The 14,876-nt window shown below is 40.8% G+C and overlaps 1 protein-coding gene across 1 annotated transcript in view; it reads left to right on the forward strand.

The window, feature by feature from the left end:
* Window positions 1-14,876, forward strand: part of LOC114668088 (hemicentin-1-like) — an 84,373-nt gene that overhangs the window by 38,954 nt on the left and 30,543 nt on the right. Inside the window, exon 16 of the mRNA XM_028823714.2 lies at window positions 2,353-2,619. Coding sequence (XP_028679547.2) covers window positions 2,353-2,619 — 267 coding nt within the window. The remainder of the gene's footprint in view (window positions 1-2,352; window positions 2,620-14,876) is intronic.

Here is a 14,876-nt window from a genome sequence, read left to right on the forward strand (position 1 = left end):
ACTTTAAATATTTAGACAAGAACACGTTAATAAATAATACACTGGGGGCAATGAAATAAATTTATAAAGCAGTAAAATGGAGGGATGGTCAGGCATGCATAACATGTAAAGTAGATATCACTTTTGAACTTTTCCTAACAGTTAAGTCACGTTTATTGTCAGGTGTAGAACAAAAAAATCCATCTTTGTATGTTCTCAAAAATGTAATACAAAATAATAATCAGATAGTAAATTAAAGAGGAGAAACAGTTTAAATAACCAGCCACAACAGATAAAAGCTGGCACAATACATCATGTTTGCAATGGCTTATGGGTAGTTCAGACACACACAACACAATTTTCTGCCACTAGTCCAGTCCTCAAATTGCCTTTACTTTTTGATTTAACCTTGTAATAATAATAATAATTGTAAAAACAACTGAGGCTACCAGGAGGCTCCAAATCTTTGGTTATCAAAACCTTAACCTTGAGTTGAGTTGTGGCCAAGCGGGAATTTGAAACAAAGACCCTCCAATGGAATACATTTGAGAGCTCGGAGGAGAGTGAAGAAAAGTGTTCTGATGGAAGCAGTGATTTTGTGTGAAGAACATGGATTAACGGCCTGTTAAGGAAACACTTGAGAACACACTGAGCCTTGATTGTTGTTTGGAAATAAATAAGCAAATCAAATCCACTTTTATTGGGTCACATGCAGTTAAACACAGTGCTGTGTGTAGTGAAATGCTGAACTGATAAACTCCAGGACTGTGCATAAGTAGAATATGAAAAGGGATAAGAAATGATAAATGCACAAATCTATAAATATCAATAAGTAAATATCAATATGTACAATGGCAGCAGTAGTGTGCATTAAGTAAATGAATGGGTTAATTATATAAGCATTGTATCCAGCAGGTAATGTGTTCTCTATAGGACTGCAGCTTTTACTTGAACCCGTGCTACATATTTTTGATTTGATTTGATATACTTTGTTAATCTCCAACATCATATTATTAATAATATTTTTTTATATAGCACCTTATCATACATTTACATGCAACTCAAGGTGCTTTCCATGGATTACTCTACAAAAAAAAAGATATACCACATTTAACTGGATTATTATCATTAATTAATGCTATGATAATTTCTAATAAATGTAACTATTCTAAATATAAAAATAAAAAAAAAACTGAACTAAATATGAAAATACAAAATCAGCCTGGTGTTTTTAAGCAAAATGTAACCAATGAAGTGCAAAACAAACATTTGCTTTTATCAGATAAAGGATTTCTAATTAAAATATTTATACATTCATACAAAGGTAGATCATTCAAAGTGGCCCGTCATGCTTGTTGTGTTTTTTGAAGTCGTGCTGAAGGCTCTCCAAACTGCCTGTGCTGGTGCTTTACACTTTTTCTTCTATCAAAAAGATAAAAATGTCTTGCAAATAGTAATAAATCTATCATTATTATTATTATTATTTCAAAGAGTCTCCTCACCATGTGGCTAATTACGTATGCCCGGGGTACGCGCCTCCTTCTCTTGTATTGATGTGGCACTCGAAGATCGTCCTGCACATTTGACAACAAGCAGAGATAACTCATTATTTATGCTGTGTATGTTTCATAAAAATAAAATTTGAGGACCTGCCATGATTTACTTCTCTGTTAAGCTCCTTAAATTGAGTTCATCTATTACACACAGTATTAATGTGCCTTTATGGCTTTACATTTTATAGCATTTATTTTTATGGAAAATGTAAAAAACTGGTATGAATACTGACGCTATAGACGTTCACCAGCTCCCTGAGCACCTTTGGTCTGAATGTTCTGTTTATATCTGTGTGAGTTTTCTCTGCTAACTCTGAGTGTCTCCAAGTGTTCAAATCTGCAGTGAGATCTGTGTGAACGATCATGTGCTCTTCATGATGCCAACCAGAGCGGACCGTGTCTCTGTGAGATCATAGAAGAAAGAACGAAGTGAGAGATGTGCAAGTTTCATAACCGAGGGAGGTGGTCCCATCTAATGTTGGCTGTTGTTACAGCTGCGGGGGATGTCTCACTGGCCTCGCAAAGCATTATGGGACACTGAAAAAAAAGTTATCCTAAACTGGCTGAATTATCAGTAAATAATTTGACGAACAAGGACAAACGCGAGCACAGCAAATTCAATGCAAATAACATTTTGTCGAAATTTGCTGATCAACACTATTCATCAGTCGGCATATTAGTGAAGTTGTGAGTATTACAAATGTTCACTCCTTTGGATTTGAGGTCTCATCCTTCTTAACTCCTTGAACAACATCATTTTAAATGTGATGATAGAATTACGTCGCCCTTTTTCTTACTCAGTCATAATATCTTTTTCTAGATCCTCCAAAGGAAACTACTGCATACATTTATCCTGCAGCTGACATCATGGAGGGAACTCAAGTCATGCTGAGCTGCATCTCGGTTATAAACCCATCTGGGAACTACACCTGGTTTAAAGGAAACGGATCTGACGCCACCAGAAGAGCAGCCGGGCAGAATCTGAGCATCTCAGCAGCGACACCTAGTGACAGCGGGGTGTATTACTGTCAGGCAGGCAACCAGTATGGAGGACAAAATTCAACAGCCGTGACTTTACGTATACAGCGTAAGTATCACACAGCTGATTTGAGGGTGACAGTCACAAAGAGGTTACAATTTAATTTTCCTAATTAAGGATCAAAGAGTTCTCCTGATATTTTGTCTTGTTTTACTAAACTTATGGGTGGCACACTGGCACAGTCATTAGCTCTGGTGCCTCACAGTTCAAAGAACTTTGGTTTTAAACCCTGTCCAGTTCCTGTCTCTATGGCCATCCCCAAGATTTTTTTCCATTTTTTTCCTACAGGGGTGTTTTTGGGAGTTTTTTCTTGTCTTCTTAGGGAGTCAAAAACCAGGGCCTTTTAAAGCCCATTGCGGCATTCCTTCTGAGAGTTTAGGCTGTACAAGACATACATTGTTATTGCTGTTATGTGTTTTTGTGGATCTTACTCTGAGTATTTTGGCTTTCAGTTATTAGTGGTAATGAAATAGCCCAAGTCGAAAGACTGAACCCCAATGTTTGGAAAAGGCATGTGCTTATTTTGGAACCAAAAACCATGAGAAAAGTATAAAAGCTCAGGTAATTGCATTGAAAATTGAAGCTCACCTACAGACGGGTGGACAACATCACTGCTAGGAAACATGCCACCCAGACTCTTGTAGTGGACGGAGCCAACTGCCAGGAATTCCACCCCACAAGTGCATCCTGCTTTGCCAGGAGCTGTCTTTGACTTTTATTAACTGCAGCGTAAGCCGATATTTGAAGAAGCTAAGTGTATCTGTCACGGCTAAGCCAGGGTTCCTTTTCTGGCTGGGATTCAAGTTCATGTTTAATGTCTCTTTTTCATTTTTAAATAATTAATTTACGTACTTGGTGTTTCTTCTTTATTTTTGGTTTTGTCTATGTGTCTATGTAGCCCATGTTTTGTCTCATGTGTTTTAGAGGTGATTCCCCAAGAGGCGGGGTCACCTGCCATTCACCGCTAGGCTCAGGCTCCGCCCTATAAATGGGAGGGCCTTCCACACCTGCTGATGGCTCATTTTGGATGTGCCAGGGAGTGGAGGGCTTACTTGTGTTCTGCTCTGCTTTGTGCTTTTCGTGATTTCCTGGATTTTTGACCCGGTGCTCTGTTTTTGACTTTGCCTTGGGATTCTCTTTTGGGACTGTGTTTGCTGTGGATTACCTTGTCTTCTCAGGTGCTTCCTTTTGTGTTCTTAGGAGCTTCCTGTACTACAGAGCATTTCTGTTAAAATAAATATTTTATTTTATAAATATCAGTGCAAAGAGAATTATCTGCATCTTAACATTAGCAAAACCAAGGAACTGCTTATTGACTTTTGACACACCAAAGAGCCCCCATGTCTGGTCACTGCTCGAGGAGTGGATGTAGAGGTGGTCCACTCTCACAAGTACTTGGGGGGGTCTACAATAATGACAGGTTGGACTGGTCTCGTAACACAGAGGAACTAGAGAAGAACAGACTCTTTTATCTTTGGAGCCTGTGCTCCTTTAATGTGGGAAGTGACATCCTTCAAATCTTCTTCAGCTCTGTGATGGACAGTGTGGTGTGCTGGGCTGGTCACGTCACTTCAAGAGAGGACCACCAAATCAACAAGCTAGTCAAAAGGGCAAGCTCAGTTAAAGGATGCACTCCGGACCCCCTCGAGGTCGTAGCAAAAAAGGGAATTAAAGCAAAACCGAGTGCCTTTATCAACAATGCTGAACATCCTCTCTCTAACACACAAACACTGAGAATGCTCAGCCAACAAATTATTCAGCAGAAGTGTATCAAGAAATGGGACTGGAACTCCTTTATACCAACAGCACCAATCAGCACACAGATAAATAGTATACAGTACTCCAGTGACACTCCTCTGGCATTAAGTGCCATCCAAAGGCCCCAAAATAGATCAGCATTTAAAGACTTGGGTCAATCGCAGGTTCATAGATGAAGTTCGTTTTACATGTCATTGAAATGTGTGTGTGTGTGTGTGTGCAGATGAAGTCAGGATGTCCGCGTTTAACAGACAGGCAGCTTCAACATATTTTCCCTTTAACTCTCTGATTTGTTCCTCCTTTCTCATTTCAGCCTCACCACTGAACACCATTCTTCTTCATGTAATTATTGGAATTGTTGCGTCCCTTTTCATAATTTTACTTGTGGTTATTTTAACTTGGAGAAGGTAAGTTGAAAAACTATTTGTTAAAATGTTATTGGGCAAACAGCGTACAGTGCAAAGAATATCAACTCTGTACTGTGAATATAATATGTGGCCAGTGGGTGGCGCTGCACTTGGCCTGCCTCTCAGCACAAGGCTACTGCTGGCTTCATGTGGAACTCTGATGGCTTTAAAGTTTCATTCACTCCACGCAGCACACCTTTAGATAATCAACACGCCAAGTGACACTTACACATACATGACCAACTGAGGGCTTAATATGGATCCAGAAAACTGATATACATAAAGTTTTTACAAATGTTTCAGCACACACTCACTGATCAGTTTCTAAGGACCACCATACTAACACTAGATAGGGTCTCCTTGAGCATTCTGGTCTTCATGTCTTTGATTCCACAAGATGTTGGAAACATTCCTTTGAGATTCTGCTCCATGCTGACATGATTTCATCACACAATTCCTGCAGATCTATCAGCTGCACGTTCATGCTGTGAATCTCCTCTTCTACCTCATCCCTAAGGTGTTCTGTTGCATTCTGATCCAGTGACTAGGAGTGCCACTGAAGAACACTGAAGTCATTGTCATGGTCATGCAGAGCTGGTCAATCTATTAATTGACATAGGGTGCCATTTATGTAGCTCAAGCGGTGTGCTTCAGAAATCCATAATCCAGTGTCCATAATGCAGAAATCAACGCCACATTATGAATGCTGAGGGGCTCTGTTTTGGTAAGTCAAAAAGTGCACACTTTGGACACCCCCCTCCCCAAACCAAGCTTAAGGATCCAAATGGGCTTCGACCACCACACAAGCAGTGTGCTTTGTAAAATGGTGGCATTATCATGCTGAAAGTAGCCATTAGAGGATGCATAAATTGTGGCCATGAAGAAATACATGTGGTCAGCAACAACACTCAAGTAGGCCGTAGCATTCAAACAATGACCGATTGGTTTTAAGAGACCCAAAGTGTGCCAAGTAAACATTCCTCACTCCATTTCACCATCACCACCAGCCTGAAGTGTTGACACTACGCAGATTGGGTGCATGGATTCATCCTGTTGGCACCAACCATTTATTTGCCTCAGCAGAAACGGAGATTCATCAGACCAGGCTACGTTCTTCCAGCCTTCAGCTGTCCAGTGTGAGTGAGCCCAGGGTCCATTGCAACCGTGGCTTTCTATGGATAAGCAGGTGTACAGGTGCTCCTAAGAAAATGATTATTGAGCATATGAACCCAACATGTACAGGAATAAAGCAATACTCTAAAAAAAATATATATATATCTATATTTATATATATTGACACACACATGCCAATGGGAGGCAGCTGAAGGGCTTGAGTAGTGCTAATACTACACCACACCAGGGGGCAGCAGGGTGTACTGACTGTCTTTCTCAGTTCCTTGCAGGTCAGTCCCGGGAAATCCCACAGATCTCCGGCACCAGAGATGACATCACTTCCAGTTCCGGCCCAGATGACATCACTTCCTCTATGGGCCTTTAAAGCCACCAGCTTACCTCCAGTCTAACAGTTCTGATTTGGACTCGGTCTTATGAACATCTTTGTTCAAATACTTGATGTTTTGCTGTCGGGTGGCTGCCCCAAACCTTTATGAGGTCTGGAGTGGTTGACTTATCACAATATATATAGTCAAATGATGCCAAGGACACACCACAAAGGTTTGGGGTAGCCACCCTGTATACTTGAAGATTTTGGTTGAAAACAAAGAATAAACCAACAGTATCTCTTTACAGAGCTGAGTCCACAACTGAACTGATTTGTAACAAACAAAATGGGGTCTTCAAAGCCAGATAGGGGAACTGATGTCATCAGGACCAGAACCAGAACTGACATCAACGGGGCTGGAAGTGGAAGTGACATCATCGGGCCCAGGCGGAATTTCTCGCAGTTGGTCTGCAGAAGAAAGATAGAATTGGTCAGTGCGCTCTGCCACCCGCGGTCCAGCATGAAATGAGCCTTCTTCGAGCCCTTTAGCTGCCTCCCATGAGCATGTGTGTGACGATATATTATATATATATATATATATATATATATATATATATATATATAAATTAAAAAATAGTCCAAGTGCTGCGGTGGGTTGGCACCCTGCCTGGGATTGGTTCCCTGCCTTGTGCCCTGTGTTGGCTGGGATTGGCTCCAGCAGACCCCCATGACCCTGTGTTCGGATTCAGCGGGTTGGAAAATGGATGGTTGGATGGATAGTCCAAGTGACAATACACACATACTATACATAGTAAACAATTACTGAACAGAATAATAACAATAAATAATACTGTATATAATTACACAAATAATAAATAAACAGAACAATATTTACAAAGAGAGCAAAAAAAAGAAAATCTACTATATAATAAAATGATAAGGTCTGTGTGTGGGTCCAGTCCCTTTGAGCAATCTGATAGGTCACTTTGGCCTTACTGTGATTGGTCAGTTTGGCTTTGGTAACGTTCGGTACTGCGATTGTTTCCTGGCAGACCACAGTTATAAGTCACCCCTCTTTTGCTACTCCTGTTTGCCTGTTGTTGGGATACGCAGGTCCCGGCTGCTGTGTTCTGACACCCAGGTCTACGGTCCATCAGCTTCTGTCCGTTGCTCTCTTTCAGACTGTCACTGTAGCTCATTTCTTATGAGTGCTCTCTTTCTCTTACTCCTGATTGACGTAACCGTTCCAAGCTCTTGGTGATAGAAAAAGAGCAAAGACATAAAGGAGAAAAAACAGGCTTAATACATTTTAATTAAATAACTGGTGCCATAAATGAAAGTAAATGAATGCAGCAATCCACAGCATGTAATCTGGTTGAAATTGTAGCTCTGAGAATACACGAAGATCAGCAACACATTCAATATGAGTGACAGTTCGAGGTGGCACTGATCTTATGAGGTGCCTGAAGTCTTGGCAATAACTTCAAAAGTATTTTTGGTGCCTTGTTCTCACACTCGGAGTCTTCTCTCTGGCCTCTCTCAGACTTTGACTTTACACAACTTACTGAGCTGCTCTGACTAAAGCCTCTCTCTCTTCTTCCTGTGAGGAGCTTAAACATCTAAGACCTTGTCAAAGGAAAAGCCGTTTTTCACCTTCTATCCCATTGTCTCCACAGCATGTAATTGTGCTACAGGATGCTGGTTTTCTTCACAATGAGAAGCAGCGTCCATACAGTCTTGTACCCAGACTTGGTGGCCACAGGGTTGCTTTTATTCCTTAAAAGACATGCAGACAATTGTCACAGAATGTCAGACATTACAAATATACAACAATAAAATGAAACAACAGCACAAGTATTTCAACAAAGCACGTTTCAGAAAAGAAATGCATTCTGTGCAGTCCTAACCTCAGTTCATTTCTCTTCATTCCTTAGCATAGTTTGAGACCCCTTTTATAGGGGGTTTCAGTGTGGGATTTACTCCCCAATCCCAAAAATGTGTTTGTTAGCATAATTCTAATTTGGCCCCAAGTGAGTGTGTGTGTGTGTTTTAATGGAAATGACAGGTGGAGCCCCAGTTGGCAGGACCACCAGTTGGCAGGACCACCCTGATGTACATGCTCTACTTACTTATACAACTAAAGGAAAGGCTCGGGATTGGTGATGTCATGGTGGTCCTGCATTTTGGGCCTACACCCACAAAGAGCAAGGAACAGAAGCAAACTTCAAGAGACAGAAGACAGTAGTAGTAAACAGAACAGAAGATATGTACAAATGTCACCCATAATCCCTCCCAAACATCACAAATGACAATGAAATACATAAACACATATCGCCAGGCCTCAGCCCCCTGTGACCATCAATTGGATTAAGCAGGTTTGAGAATATTACGTTATGTTATTAAGTTAACTTATAATAATACGATTCTGTGAAGGTCTTTAGTGTGAGGTTATTGCTCTTGATGCTCCTTAATCACACGGTATCTGTTCCAAATGAACAGATTGACAAGTCTTCATTCCAGAATGTTGAACTCTGTTTGCACCCATCACTGTTGTCTTGTCAGCAGATGTTACTCTTTACTAAAATGAGAATTCATTGTTTTTAGGTGTAAGAGGGTCCCAAAAACAAGTGAAAACGGAAATGAAATCAACTTATCCAACCAAACCCAGGTGAGGCATTCTGTTACTCTAAATACTGACGTGTCCTAGTGATGACTCCACGAATTATCCACCCCATTCTTCTACACATTTAGGATGCTGTCTCACTTGTTTCAGCCTCTCCAGGTCATCATGGTTGACCTCAGTGATACTGAAGGCAGGGCCCTGTGGTGGCCATGTTATCTAGTTCAGGTCTTCTTGTTTTTCTGTTCTCTGAAAGTAGTTCTTGATCACCATGGCCATTTGTTTGGGGTCAATGAAGTTGGAACCAATCAGGCGCCTCCCTGATGGTAATGCATGATAGGTGCTTGTACTTCTCAGCTTTGGAGATGCCATTTATTCTGACCAGATCACCAACTTCATTTGCTCCAAACCTGCAGAGAACTTCTGCCGTGCCTCACTGTTCGCCACAGAAACACTTTTCTACGTTGAAATCTCCAGGTCTTCAGTGGACATGGGACATGTGGCCTTTCAAATTCGGACAAGTCAAGAGCACCTGCTGCCACTGCTCAACACCCTGGTCCTTGTGTTTATGTGAAGGCATCAGGAGACTCTTGGCTTTGTTTCCACTTTCTTGGTAGCAAGTCTCCCATGAAGACCAATTCTGACAAGACTTCTAGGGGAACTCTGTGGTGGGTTTCCATGGTAAAGGTCAACACAGTGTTCTTAGAATGGTGGCACACGTGACAAAAACAAAATGGAGTTATAGTGGAATGTAAACAAGCATTCATCTTTGTCAGGAGGTAAGAAACACAAAAAAGACCTCCAATTCAGATTCTCTGGAGATCCAACTGCGATAACAGAGGACTGAGAGTGCTGAACGAGTGCTGCAACGTGCACAGGAACCTTTGAAGTGTCCAAGTGTGTTTTAATTAGAGTTCCTGGTTTAAAGGATTATTACCTATTATTAATATTCTAATTTTGTAAATGTATTTATTTATTACAGAGTCCATTACCAGACGGGGAAGAGAACGGCTGTTATGAATCTTTACAAAGAGGGCAGGTGTCAATCTATGAGACTTTAGAGAAAAAATAAACTTGGGCTGGAAGTGCAAATTAGTGCAGCACTTTGTTGAAGAGAAAAACGTGTAAATGAGAGGACCTGCTGTTTGAGTCACCGTTTGGCTTTTTGATTCCTGGACTGAGGTGTCACTTCATTTTTAAGAACTTCGCTTATTAAACTGGAGCTGCCATTTCAGTTCACCTCCCACCTGACACTGAGAGGCACTCAACTGCAGCGCCATGTTGGTGACGTCCAACAGCAAATGTGGGCCTTTACACTCTGGGGTGCCGTTTGACGTGTGCTTCAGTGCTTTATGTGGACGTCAGTAACAATAAACAGAATTACAACTCTCTGCATTTATCTTAGCAAGTCTTCTTTTAATCCTTTTTCATTTTAGTTGGAACATTAGAACACTCTAGATGAGAACAGGCCATTCAGCCCAACAAAGCTTTCCAGTTCTGGCCACTTATTTCTTCCAAAAGAACATCAAGTTGAGTTTTGAAAGTCCCTAAAGTCTTACTGTCTACCACACTACTTGGTTGTTTATTCCAAGTGTCTGTCGTTCTTTGTGTAAAGAAAAACTTCCTGATGTTTGTGTGAAATTTCCCCTTCACAAGTTTCCATCTCCATCTCCGTGTTCTTGATGAACTCATTTTAAAGTCACCATCTCGAGCCACTGCACTAATTCCCTTCATCATTTTAAACACTTCAGTCAGGTCTCCTCTTAATCTTCTTTTGCTTAAACAGAGAGTTAATTAATAAGAGTTATTTCCTAAAGTACAATTTTGTAGAGAAGTTAAAAAGATCTAAAAGTAGAAAAATCACTAATGGCAGCAAACAGAATGAAATTCCAATTGATCTCCAGTGTTACCTCCGAGTCTGAGGTCGTGATTCTCTCGTGAAAGAGTAAATTGCTCTCTTCAGGTGAGGGGAGGACATCGGGCATCTTAACAAGTGGAATGGACTGGAGAGGCGGCAGCAGTTCTGGGCCGTGGTGGTTACAGTTATTGGCGCTGATGTCGATGATCTGCAAGTGTGTGTCAAGAGGACACAACTAAAGAAACTGGAAATCATCTCAGCTGATGACAGACATCCATTACATGGAGAACTTAACTCCAGTAAATCAGGAAAGACAGTCGCTTTAGAAATCGCTGCAGGAATTCCTTTCTTCCTGGTGCCATATGACTTTTTAATAAGGGATATTGGAGAAAATAATTAAGGTTTGATATGCATCCTGCTTCCATTTTTGTGCAAATACACATTTTCAAACTTCCTTACCTTAACTGGTCTTATCTCTTATTTGTTTTGCTTTTATTTCTTTCTTTCTTGTTATTAGCTGCACCTCAGAAGGCACATTTCACGTAATGAAACTCCTGAACCCCTTCTCACATTGTGTGTACTTATTAGTCATTCTCTGCCCCTTGCAGTCTGAACGGAAGTGAAGAGTCTTGGGTAATAAACTTAACATTTGTGTCTAACAATTGTGTCTTCACTATTAAAAATATTGAGCCACGTCTCTGGCAGCTCTGCTGTTGGGTTAGTGAAGGTGTGGTGGCTCAAGGTCGTCATCAGGCTGCACCTCCACCTCCACCTTAGTGCCCTTTCTTTTCTGATGTTGTATAAGATTATGTCACCTGCTCTCTCAAGGCAATCCTCAGTCTTTTTAGACATGGACATCACTACATTAAGTGGCCAAATGTCATTCCAAACTGTGCCCTTGTCCTACACAGAGCTTCATGATATCGGGTTTGTGGGCCAGGGTTGGGGTTGAGGTATGGGGTCATTAAAAACTGTCTGCAGGTGTAGCCCCCGTCTCCAACCAGGATCCCATCATGGTGACCTGCGTAAAATGTAACAAGTTTGAGTAAAAGAAATGCGTCACCATGATTTCTAAAGATGTGCAGTTATTAGCTTGTTCAAGTGTCCAATAGTGGTGTGACTCGCTAAAAATTCATGAACTGACCCTGGTCATCTGGCCTCCATGTTTGAAATGATGTCAGATTATCTGAGATCATCTTGTTAGACAAATGTATTCACTGTGTCGACAGGCCTATTGGTTATGTTCAGCCATGATGTTACAGATCACACTACCTGTACTTAAATACTGTGGAAGCCTTTTCTATTCACGTGATCCCCCATTTGCACCTGAGGGGGACGTGATTTGGATCTAAGTACACTCCATTGCTCCAATCACATTAGGGAATCCTGGGAAATGAGAATATTAGTCTGATTTTAAAGTTCTTTAAAGAAGTGTAGGTTTTGCCTGTACATTACCTGCAGTGTCATAAAAGGCCTCTTTAATTGTCTGCACACGCCAAGTAGACTTTGCAAATCACCTGACAAACAGCGCACTCTCTCAAAAAGATGATCATCTAGACAGGCTAAAGGATCTTGACGATCGCACAAAACATCCAGTCCTACAGGAGCACAATGAGCTCAGTATGTTAGGATTTGTCTGCGTTACACAATGCAGTTCCTCATAGAATTCCAGGTCTAATGTATTTAAATTTGAATAAAGACGTAGTGCTCAGGTAACATTTGTTTCTGTATACAAAAATAAAAAAAGGCCTTGTAAGCTCAGCCAAAAGCAGAAGTTGTGAGATTATCCCCTGTCCTCCATGGCTGACTTTCCAGAGCTCCTACCTCAGCTGCCTCCTTCATGACCTTTTAGAATTACCTGTGGCTTGTCATTCTGAACTTCATTAACTATAAGGAGCAACCAGACACCAGCAAGGAAGAGGATCGACGGCTTAATGGCTAAGGTCTAAAACCTCAAATGTTGTGGGTCATCCTCTCCTTCTGGCTCACTGTATGACTCTGAGCAGGACGGTTAAACTGCTGGTGCTCCGTTTGTATAAAATGTGTGTACTTGACCCTCAACTTTGAATATTGCTGTTCCACTCAGATATGTTATGGTAACCTCTGTTATCAGCAATGAATTTGAATGTAGATATCGGTCATAAGTAACGGAAAAGACGTTTTGTCCTCCAGTCCTTTGAAAAAGCTCAGCAGATTACGTAAAGCCACAAGAGTCAGGAAAACACTAAGAAAAAACACACTTTAAGCCGTCATCAACTGATCAAAATGTAATTGCAGTCATCTGTCAGGTGGCTTACCAGCGAATGCAACCTTGTGCTTTTTTCTGCTTGACTCCATGTCTGCTTTCCCAAACAAGTCATCTGATAATCAAAAGGTAAGGAATATTAAGCCACATACCCCTTCCAAGTTGCACCCTTTATCGTACTTTTTATTTGCATTCTCACATAATGCACAAAGCACCTACAGTGATAGCCATGTCCGTCTGTCTGTCTGTCTGCATGAAACAAATCAGCCTCTCCTGAATTGTGCAGAGATGTGTGACAATTATACTTCAAGGAAATGCTTCTTGTTGAGGCACATCAGTTATGCTGTACGCAATTTAAAAATTTGAAAATCTCCCTTTGAAAAGCCCTGGCAAATCTGTGAACTCATCTATCCTCAATTTATGTATGGACACGGCCACTGCAGATCTCCAGATGGACACTCCTGGATGTTGATGATGTTGCGCTCATGGATGAAACCTTACAGGCCCTAGAAAACCTCACAGGTTTGAAAATGAGACTCGAAGAAAATGACGGCCGACTGAACATCAAGAAAACTAAATACATGGGAATGCGGCACGCAGACCAGCACCACTTTCCGGATCAATGGCCAGGAACTCTAAGAGGGTCACTGAGTTTAAATACCTTGGAATGCTCATCTGCAGCAACAGCGATACGCTGCTAGATGCCCGATCCCAAACCAACGTGGCCTGGCTGAAGTGGCGAAAGGTTGCTGGGGTCCTCTGCAATTGCAAGATTCCAAACTACTGTGGACGCTGAAGTCAAAAACGATGAGAGACAAAAACACCAATTTAAAATAAAAAACAATTTCTTTATTCTTAATTCTGACTGGTTAGAACAGACAATCTCTTAAACGAGAACATTCCTCTCTTATATTACCTAGCTTATTCATTAGCCAAAGAGAAAAAAAACATGGCAGTTCATTTTGAGGTCATACATAGATTGCTGTAAATTATGGTTACATCCTGATTTATTACATGCAGGAGTGCACAATTTCTTACCAAAATAAAGAGATATCAGGGCACTCACATTCCTAAAGAATACGCCCTTATCAGCTCACACATACAAGACCAGTTTAAAGCAGTTTCTTATAGTATATTAGTTATAAAGAAATTATATTCTTATAGCTTTCATATCTTCATTAGATTTTGTCTGGTTAGATTAATAAATCCTTATTTATTAATCCATAAGTGACATGTTTCTTATAGTTTTAAGCAAGAATTCAGAAACTATCACATTGATTTATAATATCACAGGGTGTTCTGTTAGTATCAAGAGGTCAGCATTTTCTCATAAAAGAATGCAAGTTAGTCCCTTAAACTGTGCACAAGCTTAATTCTTTTTCTACATATATGATAAACAAATCATATAGAAGTAATGAATTATATAGCTCTCTGCAGCACGATTAATACAAAATACAGTCCTTGGTATTTGTGAGTTAAATATAGTTAATAATGTTTTTTTTTCTTCCTCACTACCTTAAGCTTAAAGTTGAGATCTACAAAGCAGTCATCTGCCCAGTGGCCTTGTATGGGGCCGAATGTTGGTCAGCCTCCACCAAGTATGAGCAAATGCTACACATCATGGAGGTGCAAATGCTATGGTGAGCTCTCGGCCTAACCAGATTTGACCACATCATGAATGAAGATGTTCAGAAGATCATGACTGTGGTGCTGATCGACGAGAAGATGTGCAGTGCACGCCTTGAATAATATGGCCATGTCATTTGCAGTAATGACAACTCAGCTCCCAAGACGGCTTTATGAGTGAAGACCGAAAAAGCACTGGCTCGACCAAATCAAAGAAGATACAGTATATGACCAGTAGACGTTGCCCTTAAAGATGCCCTTAATGGAAACAAGTGGCGAAAGTCCTGCTCGACAGCTGACTCAAGCGTGAAATAAAACCTAGGAAGAAGAGGAAGAAGAATCTATCTTAA

Source organism: Erpetoichthys calabaricus, chromosome 17 (assembly GCF_900747795.2).
Source record: "Erpetoichthys calabaricus chromosome 17, fErpCal1.3, whole genome shotgun sequence".
Lineage (NCBI taxonomy): Eukaryota > Metazoa > Chordata > Cladistia > Polypteriformes > Polypteridae > Erpetoichthys > Erpetoichthys calabaricus.